General features: G+C 39.6%; 1 protein-coding gene across 2 annotated transcripts in view; it reads right to left on the minus strand.

Annotated features, from left to right (window-relative positions):
• The window catches only part of PRKG1 (protein kinase cGMP-dependent 1), a 523,150-nt gene that overhangs the window by 177,537 nt on the left and 322,999 nt on the right, over positions 1 to 22,614 (minus strand). For both annotated transcript variants that reach the window (XM_062001370.1, XM_062001369.1), the window contains exon 4: positions 13,283 to 13,388. In XM_062001370.1, the coding sequence (XP_061857354.1) occupies positions 13,283 to 13,388 (106 nt within the window). The remainder of the gene's footprint in view (positions 1 to 13,282; positions 13,389 to 22,614) is intronic.

The raw sequence follows: 22,614 nt of genomic DNA on the forward strand, positions 1-22,614 counted from the left end.
AATTTCTTTTCCTTATGAATCATCATTATTATCTCATGACTATAGTGCAATGTTATCACAATATTTCACTCACACCTCTAATTGCACCCAAACAGCAAATTAGCAGCTTTTTCTACATAGAGGCTTCGTCTCCAATGTATTATGTTTTCATGTATCTAGTAGAAGCTACAGCTTCTTTTTGTAATGTGAAGGCCAAAATTAGATGTGTTATTCCTTGTCAAAGAGTATCAAAGAGTGGCCTCAGTGCATGCTTCCTAGCAGATAACCCAATGGAGGGCTGAAGTTTAATAAACTGTTCATTTGGAAGCGTGCCCGGTTCTTCACTTAATTTGGCCTTTAAACTCTAATGCAGTTCAGATTACAAGATGTGCTCCTGAGTTATACATTGTGACAAGAGGAACTGAAAGACCTTGTCCATACTCTTCATCTCATCATTTGTTTTGTATTCAGCAACATGGTTTATTTGCAGTCACCAACTGTTTCGTCCAGATCAGTAATGAAGATTAAAATCACTTCTTCAGAAGGATCTAGACCAATTCATGTGTTTTATGCTCCCGTATGCATGGTTCCAATTTGCAGAGGAAGTAATAATTCATTTTGTTTCAAAGCTCCTAAGAGCCAGCACATGCTATTTCAGTTTTGCTTCAGCAAACACAGACTTTGACACGTACTAATCCCCAAAGGATTTCCAATTTAAAAAATATGGTTCTGTGATCTTTATTCAAACACATACATCTGAAGGGTTTTCTGTTTATTGATAGTTAACTGAAGTGACAGCTAATCAGACTCTTGAAGAAATATTTGTTCTCGTTGAAATGCATTTTCCGTAAAGGCTTAACAAGTGGCTGGGAAAAAAAAGCAAACTAAAAGAAAAGAAAAATATTTCAGGGACAAATGGCACATCAATTTCCATTTTTCCATTAGTCTGGTTATCTGGGTTAACTAGGCAATGTGATAATTGTCATCTTTCCATAAGGAAAGATGAAATGAAGGCTAAAGCCTTTGATATACAAGTTTCCTTACAAAACCATATGGGTGTTGGATTTTTTTTCCTCTGTGATTCTCCTCAAAAGTATCAAACAGCATTTTCCAGCAGCGAGAAAACCCACTTCTTCATAATCTGTCTAAATGTATTTAAGCAACAGTTATAAAAAAGTCTCTACTTGTGAATCCATATTGGATCTTTCTGTTTTACAGAAAATAAATTCCAATTAGACAATATGAAGTAATAATATCTTTCTTTGACTTTTGACATGGTCATTTTTACTGATTCCACTGTAGGAAGGTTGAGACTCTCAGATAAAAGTGTTGCTGATATTCCTTCTATTCCATGACCATTTATTTCTTAAAACAAGAACTAGTACGACCTAATCACCACATTACTCTGTGGGGCATAACTCCAAGTTTTCCTCTCTCCCAGACACAACAACTGAACTTCCAATGCTCTGATTCAGGCCACATGTCTTTCAGATCAGGCAATCTGTTTTAGCCCTGTGTTTCTAAAGCATATTTTATAACATAGCTTGAAGCATGTTCTTTAGCCAACACCATGTTAGCGGGCACTACTAAAACCACTGCCAGGAGAAAGCATAAAAGACAGAGGCTTTTTTTTCAAATCTAAAGTCCTATGTAAAATGCTGTGTCTTTGCACTGCAAAATTGCTTAGCAAATACTAAACAGTATTGCAGCAAATCCTTATACACTCTTCAGTCAACATCTTGTGCATTGGCAAACCACAACTTTTAGTGTCCAGAAATATATAAAACAGTCCAAAACATCATGTTGGACTATACACAGGCTATTAGAAAATTAAGTGCTGTTTGTTGTCATTTCAATATCAAGTCATTGTAAAAATAACCTCATTTAAGATCCAGCAATGAAATTAATGTATAGAAACAGCACTTAGGCATCAAGTTAGCCTTTTCCACCAGCGATTAAGCAGTTGCCTTGGAAATGAAACAGATCCTGCCTGACCTGTTTTTCTTACATATGGTGGTCATCATGTGAAGTATTACTTCTTGCTGTGGTATTTTGCCTTCATAAATATCTAAATTTGAAATGAAAAGATCAGGTTTTTAAATACTCAGGCATACATAGCCCCCCCCATATGTTTGTCAATCAAGACTGACTGCAAAAGTCCCAGCTATATTTAGTTAACAAATCAATTTTAAAAGCACAGCTCATATTTTCAGACTGTATTTGAAACGTGACGTTGTAGGAAATACATGCCACTACTCTCAAGCAATAAATGTTTAGAAGTACGTATAATAGCAATACTAAAAAGTTATAAAGGAAGACAGCAAGGAGACACAAAACTCCTATACACTATGCATCTACTAGAAAGCAAAACAAAGATGATGATTACAATTCCTGTTCAGAAAGTGGCATTTTTTATCTAAGAGGTCTACCCAACAATGTCTGAGTAACCAGCATGCTCTTGTCAGTCTTCTGCCACCACTCTCCTCTGTAGCTGTACAAGGCAGTAAGGCAGGGTCTTCCCCTTATCTTGAACCTGCTCTCCATTAGTTCATGGCTATTTAGCAGATTGCATTTAATTCCATTCTGCCTAGTGCCAACTGTCCAACCAAAACACCAACAAATGTAAAGCGGGCCCATGACTAAATCCTTCTACAGCAATATCCTCAAACAAACATATACTTTGATATGTCCTCCTCTTGAGGACAGAGTTGCCCACCACTTCTCTGGCCACCTGTCCTGACCTGCACCATCTTTCCAGGAAAAGTATTTCCTCTTTTGTCTAGCCCAGACTTTCCAAAACTCAGCTCATGGCCTTTGCCCCTTATTACTCACCAGTATGAAGAAGAGTCCCATCACCCACGTTGTCAAAGAAGACATGGAGTATCTTCCTCAGTGTCAACCCCCACCATACTCTGCTTTTCATTGACACCAACTAAACATCAGAGTCATTAATTACCTCTCTCTGAGACTGACAGTTCTGCCATCTTTCAACCCATCTAACCATCCGTGCATCCAGTCTATTCATCCTCAGCTTCCAAATGATTATTTGAAGGCAACAGTGTCAAAAGCCTTTCTAAATCTAGAACACATGATGTCTGGTGCTCTCCCCTCATCCCTGTAGTCATTTTATCTTGCAATGAATCTACCACCAAATGAGCAAAAATTTCTTTCATTATTTATGAAATATTCCATCAACAAATTATTCAGCCCTAAAGCTGCATTTTTCATCAAATAAATGGTTTGCCAAAATGCTTTGCATGGCATTGTGCATTTGCAGGCAAATTCAAGATTTTTCATTAGGATCAAAAGACAGTTTGGATAAACAGTTTACAAACATGAAACCCAAGATATCCTTCTAGCAATTAGTCTGTACTCAAATTTTTCCACCAGCTGTGGAAAAAAAGGCACTTCTTCCACTACTTTCTATCCCTCACACATTTTAAACATTTCAATTTGCACACAGATAACCATGGTTTCCTTGGAGCCCATTTCTCTAAAAATTTTAGAATCACAGATTTTTTTTTTTTGTTAGGAAAGACCTTTGAGATCACCAAGTCCAACTGCTAACCTCATACTGCCAGGACAACCACTAAACCATTGTCTCTCAGCACCTCATCTACATGTATTTTTAAATATCTCCAGGGATGGTGACTCCACCACCTCCCTGGACAGCCTATGCCAGTGTGTAACAACCTTCTCAGTGAAAAAGTTTTTCCTAATATCAAATCTAAACCTCCCATGGTGCAACTTGAGGCCATTTCCTCTTCTCCTATCCCTTGTAACTTGGGAGGAGAGACTGACTCCTACCTCACCACAGCCTCCTTTCAGGTAGGTGGAAGGAGTGATAAGGTCTCCCAAGTGATAAGGTCTCACCTCTTTCTCCATTTCTCCAGGCTAAACAACCCCAGTTTCCTCAGCCATTCCTCATCAGACTTCTGCTCCAGACCCTTCAGCAGCTTCCTTGCTCATCTTTGAACACACTCTAGTACTTCAGTGTCCCTCTTAAAGTGAGGGGCCCAACAATGAACACAGCACTTGAGGTATAGCCTCATCAGTGTCTAGTACACAGACATAGTAACTGCCTAGGTTCTGCTGGCCACACTATTTCTGATCCCAGCCAGGATGCCCTTGGCCTTTTTGGCCACCTGGGCACACTGCTGGCTTTCATTCAGCCAGCTGTCAATTAACACCCCCAGGTCCTTTTTCTCTGGACAGCTTTCCACCCACTCTGCCCCAAACCTGTAGCATTGCATGGGGTTGTTGTGGACCAAGTGCAGGACCTGGCACTTGGCCTTGCTGAACCTCATAGAGTTAGCCTCAGCCCACTGATCTAGCCTTGTCCAGGTCCCTCTGAAAAGCCTTGCTGTCCTCAGGCATATCTACACTTCGACCCATCTCTGTGTCATCAGCAAACTTACTGAGGATGCACTCTGGATCCCCTCATCCACGTCATTGATAAAGATGTTAAACAGAGCAGGCCTCAACACTGAGCCCTCGGTAACACCACTGGTTACCGGCCACCACCAGTGCTGTTCCCTTTTATTAAAGATCCTTTTATTAAAGATTTTTCTCTGCAAAGACTTGTAAAAACTGTGACCACATTATTTCATGGTCTTCTCTAAGTTAGACATCCTGAGATATATTGAGCTCCTTCAGTATCAGGCATCTTTTCCAAACCCATCCTCACTTTCAAGTCTCCTCTCTCAGCTCCATGCAACGCACCTGTCTGTGTCCTGAATTACAGACAGTTGCATTGAACAAGACTTTGCATCTAAAGAGAGCACACTGCATGCAAGCTCCTGCAACTATCCTGGGTTGGATTGTCAGTTCAAGGACTTCTTCAATCTTTTCTTTTTTTTTTGCCTAGCATTGCATTAATTTCATTTCCAGCCACTGATGTAGATCTTGCAAACTTTTTCTTTTCTAGCTTTCAACTGCTTCATACCAGCTTGGTATGGTACCTCTTCTGTTAACTGATCATACTGAATGGATTAATTCCTTGATAGTCACAGTCTTATTCTGTCTTGACTTCTTGACTTCTGCCATATCTGCCAGCCTTCTCCACAGGCACCAACCCTTGCCAGTTTGCTTCCCACAGCTCCTAGGCTGGTTCTAATCAGCAGCTTTTTTAAAAGAGAAACACAGCCCATCCTTGCATTTACCTCCAGAAAAACTGCCATAAAACCGTTTTGGAGCTGCTGTTGGATAATGATTTGATTTTTTTTTTTACTTAAACTAAAGAATGAGACACAATCGGTCTTCCTGAGAGCATCTGTTTTGTGAGGCTTGCCATATAACAAATAAAGTTATTTTGACTGATGTCAGGATTGCTGACTCAGCTGAATTATTTCCAATTTCTGCAACAGTCTTTATGCATGATCTTTCTCTCCTTCTTTCTGTGTAAGGTTATAAAGCTTCATTGCTATTACCTTCTAACATTTAGTGATGAAGAAGTTGTCTTTCTCTTTTCTTGTAGTCCAAATGGCTACGTGAAGAAATGAAACTATTTCACCTGGACAAAGCTGACTTGAAATCACTACAATAGAATAATCTAAAAGGAGAAAGCAGCAATTTAAATAAAAACTAGATCTTGTGCTTGTTGGAACCATGACTGCATCTTTGAAGGTGTTTTTCATTAATGAGAGTCACTATGAGGGGAAAAGGGACATGTTCTTCTTTGACATGTAAAGACATTATCTCACGTAGCACAGCAATCCTATCATCACCAAGAAAACTCCAACTTGAATTAAAAAAAAAGGTAAAGAAAGCCAAACACTTCAAAGTCCTTCCCATCCATAGACATCTTATTGCCGCTGTCACCTGTAGCCTCTGTTGTACAGACTGTGGTTTCCATTTCTGCATCCCTGGTCTCTGCTACTGGCTGTTTCTCACTAGACTTATAAATTCACTACTTCTGCAAAGCCATTAATTGCCCCATGGATGTTAGGAGCAAATTCATTCTCAGTCACATGTCTTGTGTAAATTATTTACTGCCAAACTACAGACTGGCAGGAGAACACAGCAAAAGAGAAATCGCAGCACACTCCATCAAGACTCACTTTGGTAAGCGAAGAAATAATCTGTGCAAAGGGGGTTGGTTTAGACTGGACATAAAGAAGAAATGTTCTACAATGAAGGGAGTGAGGCACAGGTTGCCCAAAGAGGTGGTAGATGCCTCATCCCTGGAAACATTCAAGGCTAAGTTGGATGGGGCTTTGAGCAATCTGGTCTAGTGGAAGGTGTCCCTGCCCATGGCAGAGAGGTTGGACTAGATGATATTCAAAGGTTTATATCCCTTCCAATGCAAACCATTCTATGAGTCTGAGATTCAATGACATTAAAATGAGATATAGACTTATTCCCATTTGTATTAATCCCCATTTCAAACACAACAGACATCAAAACCAGTGCTATCTTCACGGTGCTCCGGGGGCTGCTGTCTTCAATGCCCTTAATGTACTTAATTGGATTACTGCAGCTTCCTTGATTGAAATGCTACCATGTAAAAAAACCAAACAAACCCACATCACAATTATTTCTGCCCTTTACTCATACTCTGAATCAACAGGAACATGAAACTTTTGCCTTCTCACTTTTCCTTGTGGTGCATTGTCTCCAATAAATATTTTCCTTAGATTAAAACATACTTCGTCAATATTAAACTTCTATTACTTAAAAAAGATCTGCCCAGATCCTTCATATGCATTAATAGCATTCACAAAGAATTATGGAAGCTAGACTGTGGGTACTAAAATACTTCATTACAAACTATATAAAGTATTAAAAAAAAACTTGGCTTGCTCTCCACCAAAAAAGAAGAAAGACTATTTTTCTTTTTAAAGGACAGTTCGATACCGTGGCACATCATTTCAGTTCTGCTTCAGTGCCTGCCTGTGCATCATGGCACAGTGTAACCACCTCCTCACACTCAGCTGTCTGCAAACAGAAACATCCTGCGAGATATCCTCAAGTGTTCCTAGCACAAACCGAATTTAAAGTAATGTGGTAGAAAACAAACAGATCCAACAGACAAGGTTTTTCTTCAATTTCTAAAGCTGAAACAAAGCCCTTTTTTTCCCATACAGGTCCCCTGAAATAGCACAAAACCTGTACTGTATGCTGTCTATACTTTATGCATGATCCCAGAGGTGCAAGAACCTCCTGAGAGCTCCTATGGTATCACCTGCATATTCACCATAAAGTCACCCCTGAATCCTTCCCACATCTGGCTGAGGAAATACAACAGCCTTTTTCTTCTTCCTACTTTTAGGCTTCTCGACATCTTATTTACTCTCTGCTTGGAATCCTGGAGGCTGTTACCATCCTCCCCTGATGTAGTAACTCATTAACACTCTTCCTGACATGCCCACCCTGGCCATCATCACTTCTCCACTCTGCTCCCTCTTGCCTTTCCCTGAGAGGTCTTGGTAACCCTTGGCAGCCCATTAGATGCACCTTGTTGACACATGTGCAGATTCATTGCAATTTGCATGAATTGCAGCCTGGGATGGGGCTCTCTGTGCACTCCAGTTTGACATTAACAGTGAGAAATCTAAGCTGAGAAGCACAACACTAGTGGTGGCACATGTAGCTTTCTAAAATATCTATTTTCTCCAATGCTAGCTGTAACACATGATTTATCCAACCAAACTGTAGAAGATATAACACAAGATTTATCTAAACAGACTTTAGAAGACTGAAGTTTCAGTCTTGCAAACTCTCTCAAGTGATCTTAGCCTTCCCTACTAAAATTCCATGTATAACTCAGTGTAGCTCCTCATGGCACAGTGAGTTTAATACTACCTTCAGAGTCAAGGGCTGAGCTGTACTTCCATCTCATCTTAAAAAAACCAACCAACAACAAACCAACAAAATGATTGAAAGGGACAGCACATGGAAATGTTTTTCTGGTTTGTTGCATACAAGTATGAATTCATTCTTCATTTTGAGGATCAGTAAGGAGTCCTGTAACACTATTATATCTTCCTGTGCTAATTGTGCTCAAAGTTGTGGGGTTCACACAGCATGAGGTGATAGGAGGAATAGTGCATCTTCAGAGAGAAAGGAGATACTACTTGACAGCTCTGCAAATTGGAGTAAAATTATAGGTGGCATATGATCCACCTTGCTTGAGTTATGCTAACAGGAAAGAGAGAGCTGAAAAATGTCATGTATGAAGGCTTCAGAAGAAACAATTCAGAGCTCTCCACCACCAGTCAGAAAGCCAGCACAGCTGCAAAACAGCCAAATTATATACCTGTTACTTCTCCCTGGTTTTACTCTTTCGTGGGCTTCTTATTGTGGTCAGTATTGGACATGATAGAGGAAGGTGAACTGATTTTCAGGTTTTGTCATGTCATCCCCAGCTCTTGGCAGATGCTGTTTGGATATTTCCAGACTTCCTTGCTCCATCTAGCAGATCGTAATCCAGACACAAGATTTCTTGTTACCCTATCAATAGCACAGTTTATGGACAGAATGTTTGATCTAGTGTTCATCAGACTGGACAGCAACAGTGGAAGTAAAAGCAGGATAATTTCACATAATTCTTAGTCACTTCTGAGATCAGACAGAATCTGATCATAACAGTCCAGCTTGTTCCCCTTAGGGACACTCCTTGGACTGTCTTTGAAAATTTGGACATCCTAAAGATGCGTGATGGCCAGATCTTGTGGCTGTGAACACCCTTCAAGAATATGCTCTTGGCCTTCCAAGTCTTGGACTGTGCACCCATTGTAGTGGTGATGGTCATCTCCATTTTGGCCTTGAACAACATTTTAATATGAAAAGGACACAAATCTAGATGGGGTCTTGGTTTGAACCAGTACCTCTGGCTTTATATTTAGCTTTGCATTACGAATAAATGCTTTCATTTATCTTATAGAAATAATTTCCCTTTTCTTCTTTCTCTGCTATCCCCTCTGTTCACTTTGTCTACTCCAGCTACTTTGTCTATTCTAGCACTCCAAAAAGATTGTCTTCTTCAAGTCAAATCCCATTTTGCAGATTTAGACAGTTGAAACAATCTTTATATATATATATATATATATATATTTCATTGACTCTGTGTTGATCTTCAACTCTTTTTATCCAAAGTTTCTCTTTTCTTTGTCTCACTCTTCTAATTTCTCTCCCATTACTATCCAGTATAATTTCACTCTAAGATGCACTTCAGGAAACATTTTATGTGAAAGTGCAGGCAATCTTTCAAAGATACAGTCATTTAATAAAGCTTCATGCATTTTTCTATTTCCTTTCCACTCACTGACAAATGACTCACACAGGATGCAAAACCTTCACTCTAAAATCATCACACTACTCACACAGACCAACGTCACTATGCGTTGCCACAATTAAACACGTGGTTACACACAAAAAACCTTTACCAGCCTAATTCTCCAAGCAGATTAGCCATGACTGCATGAACTCTCATTTTTTTGTACATAACCAGTTCAGTTCTGCCATGTCTGCCTAGATCAAAACTTCTCATGTAAGCCATTTTGGAATCAGACAAAACTGTCAATGGCACTCAAGATCAAGCCAGAGTACTCAACAAAATGTTAAAGACTGAAAAGCGGGCATTTCTTTATCCAGATGAAAGTTTTTGACATTAACATAAGTTAAAAGCTTGAGCTAATAAGATACTGCCATTTTCTATTAGCACTACTGAATTTTTATTTAGAAGACTGAAGACTATGTGTTTATGTACGATCTTCTTTTAAGATTCCACTTCTATAGCTAGATCCTGCCTCTGAGGTGACAGTATTCACCATTTGTTCTCATTCGTTCCAGAGTCTTGGATTAATCAGAGTTTACACTGTGAGCTGGAACGTGAGGCTTCTTTGTATGGAACATATAGGAAGCTTTTTGTAAAAAAAAAAGAATATTTACTCTTCCAAGACAGGATATTTGTACTCCTTGAATCTTTCATGATTTATCAAGGAATTATTACACTTACTACAGAATAAAGCTTTCTCCCATCCTTTATTTCCCGGACAAAATGGTTTTATAAATAGCTGTTTCCTCGACTCGAATATTCTGATCTTGTTTAAACAGAATTATTTTTAGCATAGGACTGAGAAGGAAATCATTCCAACATTATAACAATGGACACTGCAGTGAGACATACAGTTGATTTTAGCACAGCTGTAACCTCCACTGCAGAATAATGGTCTTTCTTGCTTGTGTAAGAGCAAATATATTCAACGATATACAGAACACTATGTTGGATATAAACTAAATAAATTTTCCTCAAAGGAATCTATACCTAAGGAGTTTCTAAATTTACAGCACAATATTATATTTGGCCTCTACTGTAAACTCTACTACAAACTAGCTTGGTCTACCACTGATTTAGCCACATAATGAGCTACCAAAATTTTTGTTTCAAAGGGAATCATTGCCCTAATTTGTTGATTAGTTGATTGTTGATTTGTTGATTGTTGACACAGGGATCAAAAAAAAAATCCGTCATCTTTTGATCACTTCAAGGATCATCTGTTGACTTTACAAGCAGCAGAAAGGGACACACAGATGAGTTCCTCATAAATACTACGAAACAGCATATATTCCCTTGCTCCTTAGTCCAGTGTATTGCAGTTGATTTGCATAAGTCAGAAGAGTAATCTCAAGTTATTTAAGCCCATTACAATTATGTATTAGTACTCCTTGGAGAAAATCTGGAGATAACCTTCTGGCCCAGGACCCATTAGGAAGGTAGACCTGAATTTCTTAAGTAGGAAATACACTTTTTGTGGCTTTCTCATGGTACTCTGAAGAAAGAACTGGACTCTACATACTCTAGACATAAGAGCAATAAACTGAAAAAAAGGAGCTGGACTGTGTCAACAATATGTTCCTTGTATGGAAAAACACAACGAAACCACAACACAGGGGAAAGGGTGGTATTTCACACAATGACTACAAGGAGCCCCAGAAAATCTATTTTCGAGATTTAACCTATTTCTCCCTTAAAATGATTTAAAAGTAAAGCATTCTTAAAAATAGACATTTAATGTAACAAATGGAATTCAAGTTGAGTTTGAGATAGCTATTGATGCAGAGATCCCAGCTGAAAGACACAATGAGTAGATATCATTTTGTAACGACCTTCCTACAGCTATCTGTCCTATGCTACAATCGGTGTGTAGAAAAAATCTTTTCCTAAAGTTAAACTGTAAGATTGAAAGAAAAAAAAAACATTTACTTGCCTTAGGCCTTTCTAATGAGCTTCAATATATTTCTTGACATACTGTAATAATCTGTATCCAAGAAGCTCAGATACAGTGTGAGAAAATGCTTAGTGGATTCTTCCTCACACTATTTGTTTTAAAATTAAAGCTGAGCAGGCTCTGTGGAATCTGCATCCAAACTCATCTTGACAATCTTTGAGAAAATCTCTATTAAAGCTCAAAGCTTAAGAGCTTAATGTATGCATAGTTTCTTCTCTGAAAGAGAGACAGAGGCTCTAACTCCCAGAATAGATCTTTGGTTTCATTTATTAGTACACAGGAAAAGCCAATGATTGTTAATGTTTGAATTTATGACTTTTTAAACCTTTTCAGTATGACAATAGGTTTTATTTTCTATCCTGAGTTTGCTTGTCAATAACCATAAACAGAGACACCTGGAAAAAGATAGACACTGATGCTATGGTTTCATGTCATCCTTGAGGAGCAGAAAATCTCCATGGAGCTCCTGATTCTTTGCCCTCATCAGTGGATATGTCTGAAAATAAGCACAGGTAAAACTCCTGGCCACAAGGAGAGGCCAGGAGATGGAATGTTAACCCAGTGTAATGAGCTAGGCAGATCTCTGCTCACAGATCTAAGCAGCTAACAATGCCCCAGCTTTGATTAATTCCTCACTCATGGTCCTGGCTGAGCTTTGGTAAAGCAACACTCATGCCCTGAATATTATTCCCATGGGATCACCTTCCTGGCTCCACTTGTCCTGTGCCATCCCTAAAGCCTTACCCGGAGATGACAAGACTGTGGTTACTCCATGGGATGGCCCAATTTTTTAACTTCCTGCCAATATAATCCTAGAGATTAATTTAGTGTATATTTCTTTTCTATATTATTTTTTATATATTTAAAATATCTTATATATCAATAGCTTTATTATTATTGTGGGGGTTTTTATTGGTAAGATTTTTTTCTTCCAATACTAACTGGAGAAAAGCTGATTTAAAGTTAACACAGACTACTCCTTGAATTTACATTTCTGAATGTCCAAGAGAGTGTTGTGTGCTTTTTAAAAATAGTTTTAGAAGTCTTATATTTGAAAACACATAAAAAAGCAGGTCAGAAACAAAAGCAGATCAAGCATGTGAAACAGCAGGGTAAAAATTTGTATGTCCACATTAGGAAAATTTGTTACCTGTCATCTGATATGGCTGCATAAGATTAATTTTTCATCCAAAACATTCTTTTTAAGGGGGTGTATCATTATTCAGGTCACTAGTTTGCAAACTGTAAGAAATTCTAGATCTTACAGCAGCACTTTTCCCCACAAACCTCTCTATGGGGAAAAAAAAAAGCAACATCTAGAAGCAATAATCCTAAACATTTCCCTATGTTGAAAAGTATCCGCATCCAAAACAAAAAAGAAAAAAACCACGTACAACTTCACACTGGAGTGGTGGAAGAAAAGGAACCCAAATCTGACAGATTTTTATCTCATCCCCATTCAACATCAATAGAAATAATCTCTTGGGGATAGTGTTGTTTCTGCAGAGTGATGGGTTGTTGGGGAGAGGGGAATGATGAAGTGGAGAATGTTTCATTCTGGGACAAGCCTAGCATAGTAATATCTTAGTAATAATGGGGTTACTTACAGCATCATATTGAACTGAATGCTTATTTTGATGACACAAACGTAGCCCATTCCTCACAGCTATGGCACACCTGAATTACTGGGACATTTGACATTGATTTATTTCAATTTGAGGCGGCAGTGTGAACTGAAAGAAGATGTGACCAGAGCAGGGGTTTTTTTAAATGGGTATTATCTTTAACAAGCTATGCTTCAAATGACTCATATTAAAGCTTTTTCTCTTCCACCTCAGCTGTGTGATTCTTTGCCAATGAATAACTCCCAAAGAAAATGAAACTGAACTGCAGCAAGACTCCTCCTGGGGCTCACCCTTCTTTCGGCTACAGGATACAGATTACAGATGATTAAACAGCAAATAAATTTTTTAAAAGATGAGAAATAAATCAAATACTGCACTCACAAAAAAGGCCAAAAGATGAGGACAGCAGTTTCACTGTATTTTTTATAAAGTAAGCAAGTGTCATACCTTTTTAAAAATTCCATATACTCAGTATGCTTGATGAGGCCTGTCCTCATCATTATTGTTTGAAAACATTGCCGATCAATAGCCCAAAGTTTCACATTTACGAGAGCTGGAAAAAAAACAAGACAAGGGGAAAATGTAATTAGAAAAATGCCAAAATTTGAAAAATCTGTGTGAACTGCAGAGGAAAACAAATTAATTCATGAGAAAGCATGAAAATGGGTACACACTTCAAAACAGTAACGTAAAACTCATCCACCAGACAACAGACTAAACATGCACTGAAATGATCAGAAGTACCCTCAATTTTAACTGTAGCACATGGCCTAAAAGCGACTGTGAGCTGTGAAAAAAATCAGTGCAGGTGGAAAGTCAGCATGAAATAGGAAGTCAGTTAATTGTAATCTCTACGACAGGAAGTGATCTGGGGAAATGTTTAGCATATTATCCTTTTTCCAAGACAGCAAAATTCAAGGTTTCATCCTACGCCCAAATTAGAGAACAAATTTCTCCCTGACCTGGAGAGACTTTCCAGAACTGAATCCTGTTACATCCTAATAATTGAACACCTCCTCATGTTGGAGGTTTTGAGGAGCATTTTCCCCACTTCAGTTTTCTGACCTCTGATGAATTCCCAAACTTAAATCTTACATACCATATACTACATCGTATACATTAGAAGCAAAGTCTGAGTCTAAAAACAAGCATAACAGATCACTACTACACAAAGTACAGATGTTCAAAGAAAACAGATTTATGTGAATTGTATGAGGAGAATCCCAAATGGTTCAGATTTTCATCTCAGGTGTGGCTTCGACATTTGCATTAACTATAAATGCTTGCATAGATACAGTTTACAATTGAGGTTTTCCTTAGAGAGGTAGTTTAATTAAACAGACCTACTGTAAAGACCTCTTGCACTTGTACTTATTTTTTTCTTCCAGAGAATAATTGCAATAATTTTTATCGCCAAATCCCACTTGATTACAGAAAACAGAAAACAGCAAACTGACTCTAAACAAAATATTTACAAATATTCTCATCAGTAAAAATCCAAGAAATTACTTTGCTTTTATTTGCTGGTCCTTTAGTTCAGAAAAACCGTGGTTAATAAGTTTTTATCCCTAACCATATTTGTAGGATGTAAAAACTTCACAGAGCAAACTCAAATTTTTCTTCACAAATTGCATTACAGAAATGAATGCAACAGACCATATAAAGCCTCCCCTCATTTTCAAGAAAGAAACTCCTTTTTAAGAAGCATTTTTAATTTTACAATCAAACTGATGGGAAAGAACAACCTACAGCTTTACACAGAATCACAGACTCTTAAAGGCTGGAAGGGACCTCGAAAGATCATCCAGTCCAACCACCCTGCCAGAGCAGGATCTCCTAGAGTAGGTCACACAGGAACTCATCCAGGTGGGTTTTGAATATCCCCAGATAAGGACATTCAACAACTCATCTGGGCATCCTGTTCCAGTGCTCCCTCACAGTGAAGAAATTCTACCTTGTAATTCTTTGGAATATTTTGTGTTCCAGCTTATACCCTTGTCCTATCATTGGACATCACTGAAAACAGCCTGGCTCCATCCTCCTGACACCCACCCTTTACATATTTGTAAACATTAATGAGGTCACCCCTCAGTCTCCTCTTCTCCAAGCTAAAGTGCCCAGCTCCCTCAGCCTTTCATCATAAAGGAGATGCTCCATGCCCTTCATCATCTTGGTGGCCCTGCACTGAACTCTTTCCAGCATCTCCCTGTCCTTCTTGAACAGAGGCTCAGAACTGGACACAATATTCCAGATGTGGTCTCACAAAGGGCAGAGTACAGGGGGAGGAAAATCTCACTCGACCTACTGCTCACAGCCCTTCTAATACACTCCAGGCTGCCGTTGGTCTTGGCCACGAGAGCACATTGCTGGGTCATACTGGGACATGCTCATCCTGCCGCCCATCAGGACGCCCAGATCCCTTTTCCCTTCACTAAGAGTTTCCCCTACTCTTAAGAGTTCACTCCCCAATCTGTACTGGTAATTGGGGTTATTCTTTCCCAGACTCTACGCTTGCCGTTGTTGAATTTCATTAGATTTCTCCTGGCCCAACTATTCAGCCTGTCCAGATCTCCTTGAATGGCAGCACAGCCTCCTGGTGTGTCAGCCACTTCCCCCAGTTTAGTATCATCAGCAAACTTGCTGACAGTGCCCTCTGTTCCCTCATCAAGATCATTAATGAACAGATTGAATAGCACTGATCCCAGCACCAACCTCTGAGGGACTCCACTAGATACAGGCCTCCAACTAGACCCTGCCCCATTGATCACCACTCTCTGCCTTCTTCCCTTCAACCAGTTAACAATCCACCTCACTACCTGATCATCCAGCCCACACTGTCTCAGTTTTGCTGTGAGGATGCTGTGGGAGACGGTGTCAAATGCTTTACTGAAATCAAGATAAACCACATCCACTGCACTATCACCATCTATCATCCTGGTAACATCTTCATAAAAAGCAATCAGGTTGGTTAAACATGACTTCCCCTTGGTAAAACCATGTTGACTGCTCTTGTCCTTTAAAGGCCTGGAGACAGTACCCAGGATAAGTTGTTCCATCACCTTTCCAGGGATGGAGGTGAGGCTGACTGGTCTGTAGTTACCCAGCAGCTCCTTGTTACCCTTCTTGAAGACTGGAGTGACATTTGCTTTCCTCCAGTCCTCAGGCAACTCTTCTGTTCTCCATAACTTACTAAAGATGATGGAGAGTGGTTTAGCAATGAATTCTGCCAGCTCCCTCAGCACCCACATTGCATCTCATCAGAGTCCATGGGTTTATGCCCATCAGGATTGCTCAATTGATCCTTAACCCAGTCCTCATCAACCAAACAAAAATCCTCCTTTAACCTGACTTCCTCTGGAGTCTGGGGCTCCTGAGGACAGTTTCCAGTAGTATAGACAGAGGCAAAGAAGGCATTCAGTAACTCTGCCTTCTCTGTATCCTGTGTCACTAGGGTACCCACCTCACTCAACAGTGGGCCTACATTGCCTCCTGTCAGTTTTATCTGCAATGTATTTGAACAAGCCCTTCTTGTTGTCCTTGACCTCCCTTGCAAGGTATATTTCCAACACTTCTTTAGCTTTCCTAGTTGCCTCCTTACATCCTCTGGCAACAGCCTTATATTCATCCCAAGTGGCCATCCCTTTCTTCCATGATCTATAGACTCTCTTCTTCCACTTGAGTTTGCCCAACAGTTCCCTGTTTAACCATGAGGGTCTCCTGGCTCCTTTGCTTGATTTCTTACCTGCTGTGATGCTCTGATCCTGAGCCTGGAAAAAGTGATCTTTGAACAGAGACCAACTATCTTGGGCCTCTTTATCTTTTAATGACCTGTCCCATGAGATGTCCTCTAGCAATTGCTTTAAAAGGCCAAAGTTTGCCCATCTAAAGTCATTACGATCCTGTTCGGTACTCTGTTCCTACCACATAAGATCCTGAACTCCACCATCTCGTGGTTGCTGCAGCTAAGGCTGCCCTCAACCTTCACCACTTCAACCAGACTCTGATTCTTCATGAGTACGAGATCCAGTAGTGCTCCTCTCCTAGTTGGCACATCCACCGTTTGCATCAAGAAGTTATCATTGATGCACTGAAGGAACCTCCTGGTCTGTAAGTGGCAAGCCACGTAGGCCTTCTAGCAACTGTCTGGGTAGTTGAAACCCCCCATGAGAACTACAGCACGTGATTTTGCGGCTTGTCCCAGCTGCCTGTAGAAGTAAATTCACCAAAAGCAGGAAAATACTAGCCTGAGAAGTTGGTGCTTTCTATCTAGGTGAAAAAATGTGGGTGATTTCAGTCAGTCTGGCTGTTTCAGGATGGTTTGTATTCAGTGTCAGCTACGATTGTCACACAGTGTAAAATGGCACCTTGCTTAGTCATGAATAGAAAAAACAATGATAAATGAATGCTTTGAAAAAACATGCAGGGAATATGAAAATAATGAATGAAATACAAATGCCTTTTTTTTTTCTTTTTTTTTTGACTAGAATATGCAAGAGCATCTCATTAACCTATTATCAATATGTAACATGAACACATCTTATTAGTTCACCAGAAGTATTTTCTCCAAAGTACAGCCATCCTTTAGAGTAAAACTCGAGGTTTCACCTATATTTTTTCATATAGTCCTCATAACAAAGGCCTAACTGTTAAGCTGACATCACTAGTTGAATAAGATCAGATGAAAATAAAAAATAGAGAAAAGAGAAAACGGTTTAAATTCACATTTTTTTCTCTACTGTAATGTAATTCTGAAAGACAGAGCAACATCCTTCCTCTAGATAATTCTGTCTGCTACTACTTCCCAATGTATTTTAACAGATTGCCCATCTTATGAAAACAAGAAGCTCTGAAAAAAAAAAAAGGTTTCATTCCAGCACTAATCCTGACTAGCTTGTCCTAACGGACACATTTTATTAGCACCTGGGACCAAACCCTTGTTTGGAGTCCATCACAGCATTTAAGAGCATGGCCTCTGAATGACACAGTCCCCATCCTTGGCTCATCAGATGCATCTATGGCCTATATGTCATTATGCCTTAAATCAGTGACTGATGGTAATCAGTTAACTCTTAGTTTTCTGCATTTTACTTCCTGCAACAGGTTCAGATATAGCTGCAATGATACCACCTGTCTCCAAGGCCCATACAGGTACTACAGAGAAAGATAAGTGGTGAAAATTTAATCATTCACCTCTGATTCCCAGATACTCTCTGAAGCCTTACATCGTATTTGGTGTCGATCCCCAAAGATCAGAAAGAGTTGCTGCTGCGTGGCTTGTGTCGGGTATGTCCTCATGCCATCTCCTAATGCACTTAGTTAAATGGCAAATGTAATTTAGTACCTCTCCAGAAAAATGAAGATCCATTTATTGCTGCTAAAATTTTCCTTGTTAAAATAAATCTCCACAGTTGGCAATCTTCAGGGGAGCACAGGACTTATTGAGCCTAAAACAAAGCACATTCCCCTAAAGTCATCTCATAGAACCCCAAGTTTTATACAGATAGAAGTACCTATCTGTATATGAATATACATATATAATTACACACATACATATATACCTATATAAAAAAAATGTATTTTATGCAGTAGTTGTTTATATTATATGGAACATATATTTAATTATATTTATCTATATATATATCTCCTCCAATTACACATGGAGCTGTGTACTAGCTAACTGTACTAACGAGGACCATGCAGCTCAGGACAACTTAAGTACAGGCAATGCACTTGTTTACTACTAATTGTAATCACAACTACACTTTATATTCACATTTATTCTGTCTAATGAAAAACAGATGTTTTAATAATGGCTAATCACAGTAGAGCTTTAAATGTCAATTATACCCTTATAATCAGGTGCAAACATCACCTCCGGTTATGCTTAAAATCTTCTGTAAATGCATTAGAGGGTTAATGAAGGAACAATGTGAATTCTACAAGATTTGAAGATGTTAACATCTTCAAAGATATATATTTATAAGTGCAAGATTTGAGGATATTAACATCTTCAAAGAGATATAAGTGCCAAGAAACAAAATATATGTGTATGTGATGTATCCCACAAAGTAAATTCTGTCATGAATAACAGAGTTATAACAGATACAGACAGATGTGATGCAGAGATTTTCTTGTCCAGCCTTCTGCAAAGAGTGTGTGTTGGATGTTGGAGGCAAATCTGCAAAGCATCATTTCAGAAGAATCTTATTCGCTGACTGCAAGAGGTATGACCATAAAGTAATATGACAAAAACCATATTGAGAACAGATATGTGTACATCTATCTGTAATAAGAGTTTCCTAAGACTACCCAATAATATAAAATACTACACTGCAACTGAAGCAGCTAAACTAGTATTATACTACAATTAAAGCTTATTGCCTCTTTTACAATTTTTAATACTAAAATCTTATAACTGAGGTTTCGTTTTATCTTTGTAAGAGCACATAACATCATCACTGATCATCCTAGAAGCCACCAAGATTTTGGCTGGCACGCAAGAAAAGTAGCATTGCCATAAGGCAGCAATATGCATACTCACAAACTTAAGGTATATTATAAAATATATATTGTCACATACATTCTGAGTCACAGATAAAAGCAGGGATGCTCAGTATTGGGACCACTACATGGCTGATTATATGATCTAGCTCTCCAGGTGGAGGTCTCAGACAATGCTAGGCAGCCTGTAGTCACTGCAGAATATTTTAATTGTGTGTTAAGAGATGAGCAATCCCATCAAAATGAGAATTAGGTGTGAGCTCCTAATAAAGGTGCTAGATAATCAGAAAAACACAGTTCAAGTGCTGAGTGGTTAAATTAACCTCAGCAAAGACACTTCCTTGCTTCAGCAGGACTTCCTTTGAGAAATGGATTGACCTGAATCTGAAACTCCAAGAGTCAGTGCAAGGGCTTAAACTAAAGCAAAATGATCCTGGATAAACAGGGAAGAATAGTGACAGCTGAAGCAAAAGAATTGGGATTCCATGGGTCAAATTGGATGGGGGTAGAGACATTAACATTAAAGTTTAAATCTGAAGTGTTCATTTTTAGTAATATATTTGCGATTGCAAGTTGACTGAAACGACTTCAATCATTTTGAAGTTGTACCCTTCTCTACATGAAAAGCACTGCTTTAAGCAAATAACCAATACCAATAAACAATTTCAAAATTCTTTTCCAAAAGGAAGTTTTTTCAAAAAGACATTTTCTTCCAATTCATTTACCTGGGCAAACTATGAAAATATATCCCCTCAGAAAAGACCTCCCTGTGCAGCCCAAAGTCTATTTATTTATGTCTGCTGGCTCACTGATGGATTCAGAAGTCTCTGGACTTAAAGCAAGGCAAGATAAAACCATTTTCTCTGTTTATATAAGATCCCTGTATTTTCTGTGCTGCCCTCCATGCCTTCATTATATGTAGGTCCTTCATGACACAACACAAATCTGAAGGATTCAGTGGCTCAGACCATCTATGTCTGTTTCTGCTTATCCGTGGTGGGGCACAATTTCAGGGTGACACAAAGGAGGAAAACTGAAAGTAGATTTTTAGATTTGTCATGGTTTGACATGACAACTGTCCCTGGTAAGGGGGAATGGGCTGTAAAGATGGCTTCTGTGAGAAATTGCTCCAAACTCGCCCCAGCTCTGACCCAGAGCCACTTCTGGGGCTGAGCCAATTAGACACCTCCATGATCATTTTTTTAAAAAGAAGACAGAAGAGGAGGCTTCTTCCTGTTTCTTCCTTCCTCTATCCGTTCTTTTCTGGCTGCTGGTGGTGCAAGGAGCAGGAAGAGACAGAAAAGCAACCATGCGCACTCCAAGGTCAATGAGGAAAGAGAGGAGGAGGTGTGCTGGAGCAGAGACTCCCCTGCATTCTATCCAGAGAACTGGTGAAGCAGTAAGTTGTTTGCATTTCTTTAAAGATAGGGGCAATGACTCATTTTGCTAAAGATCCACATCAGGGAAGAGACTCATTTTGCCAAAGACCCCGCATCAGCGGCAGTGACTCATTTCATTAAAGACCCCATGTCAGGGGCAGTGACTATGGCCAGAGGAGGCCATGTCCCATGGAAGGGATCCAATATTCACAGAAGCTGTAACTGTGGGGAGGAACCCATGCCAAAGAAGCTCATTAAAATTATGCCCAGAAGAGGTCATGTCCCAAAAGAGAGACCTTGTATCTTCAGAAGCTGCAACTGTGGAGAAGAATCCACACCAGAGATATTCACTAAGGACTGTCCCCCCATGTGATGGATCCTGTATTGGCAGAAGCTGCAGTTGCTGGGAAGAACCCACACCAGAGAAGTTCGTTAAGGGCTGTGTCCCGGGGGAGGGACCTTGTATCGGAGCAGGGGAAGAATGTCAGGAGTTGTCCTCCTCTGAGAAGAGAGAAGCGGCAGAGCCCATCTGTGAGAGACTGACCACATCCCCCACTCCCTGCCCCCCTGAGCCATTGAGAGGGGAGGAGGTAGAGATATGGGGAGCAGTGAGCTGGGCCGGGGAAGAAAGGAGGGGTAGGGGAGGGAGGTCTTAAAGTGCTGGTTGTAATTTTCTCATCATCCTACTCTCTTTTTGCTTTTTGTTCTGTTCTGTTTCTAGTCGGTAGTAGAATAAGCTTTCCTACTTTCCTCCCTAAAGTAGGACCATAATTGGCAGTGAGCTCTCCGTGCCCTTGTCTCAATCCACAACAACCTTGCTTATCTTTTTCCTCCCATTTTGCTGAGGCCTCTGCCATCCTAACAAGAGTGGGGGTGAATGGGGGGCACCGAGCGAGAGACTGTCGTTGTGCTTCTGTGCTAGCTGGGCCAAACCACGACAAGGTTGCAGCCAGTCTGAAGCTGAACCCACAGATCCTAATGGGATTTTACTGCTGGCCCATGGCCAGCTACATCCCTGTAGGGCCACTCCAGTGGTTGGCACTGCCAGGTCAAGCAGGAGGGATGTTGGTGAAGGCAAATGTACCGAGGACATGGTGCTGAGGAGAGGAAGTCTGAAAGGTCGCCTTTCTCCTCCTCCACTTTGCACCCTTACATTTGCAACATTTTAGCTTTGATATGTCTCCTTTTGAAACCACTGCATCTTGTTTTAAAACATATTTTTTATTTATCTGGTCTATACTGTATATACTGCGATCAGTTACACAGTATTATTTTGGTATCTCTAGAGGTAGAATCTGTATTTCCATAAACATTAGAGAAAGAATTCATATTTTCTCCAGTTACTGCACTAAATAATAGGAACAATGTAATATTGATTCTCTTCGATGTTGCGTTCTCTTTACATTTAATACTGCGATCATATCCCCAGCCTGCTGATGGACACAGTTTTTGCTACTTAGTTCTTCTTGTGGACCTAGAAGCTGAAAACCATGAACTTCAGACTCAGACACAAGCCAATTTTTTCAATGCTTTACATACAAAGGCAGTGAAACACAGGAGTGAAAGTTTTAAGTGAAAAAAAATGTTTACCAAGAGCAACATAACTATTGTTTATAAGTGTTATATATTGTTATATTTGTTATAGCTGCACAAGTGCTTCAGGTGCTGTTGCTAAGATCTGCCTGAAAGGAAAGCATTATTTTGCATAGTATTATTGGAAAACTATTTTCCCAACACTGATTTTAAGCACCAGATGATTTTCTGCAAAGCCAGGTCAATCACAAACTGTCCTTTTAACCACAACTGGTGCAGCATAGCTTTATTAGTAAAACATTAAAAGATGCTTAAAATCCTTAAAATCACAGCAACCCCCAAAACAGTGCCCAGATTGATGTATTA

This window comes from Colius striatus, chromosome 8 (genome assembly GCF_028858725.1).
Source record: "Colius striatus isolate bColStr4 chromosome 8, bColStr4.1.hap1, whole genome shotgun sequence".
NCBI lineage: Eukaryota > Metazoa > Chordata > Aves > Coliiformes > Coliidae > Colius > Colius striatus.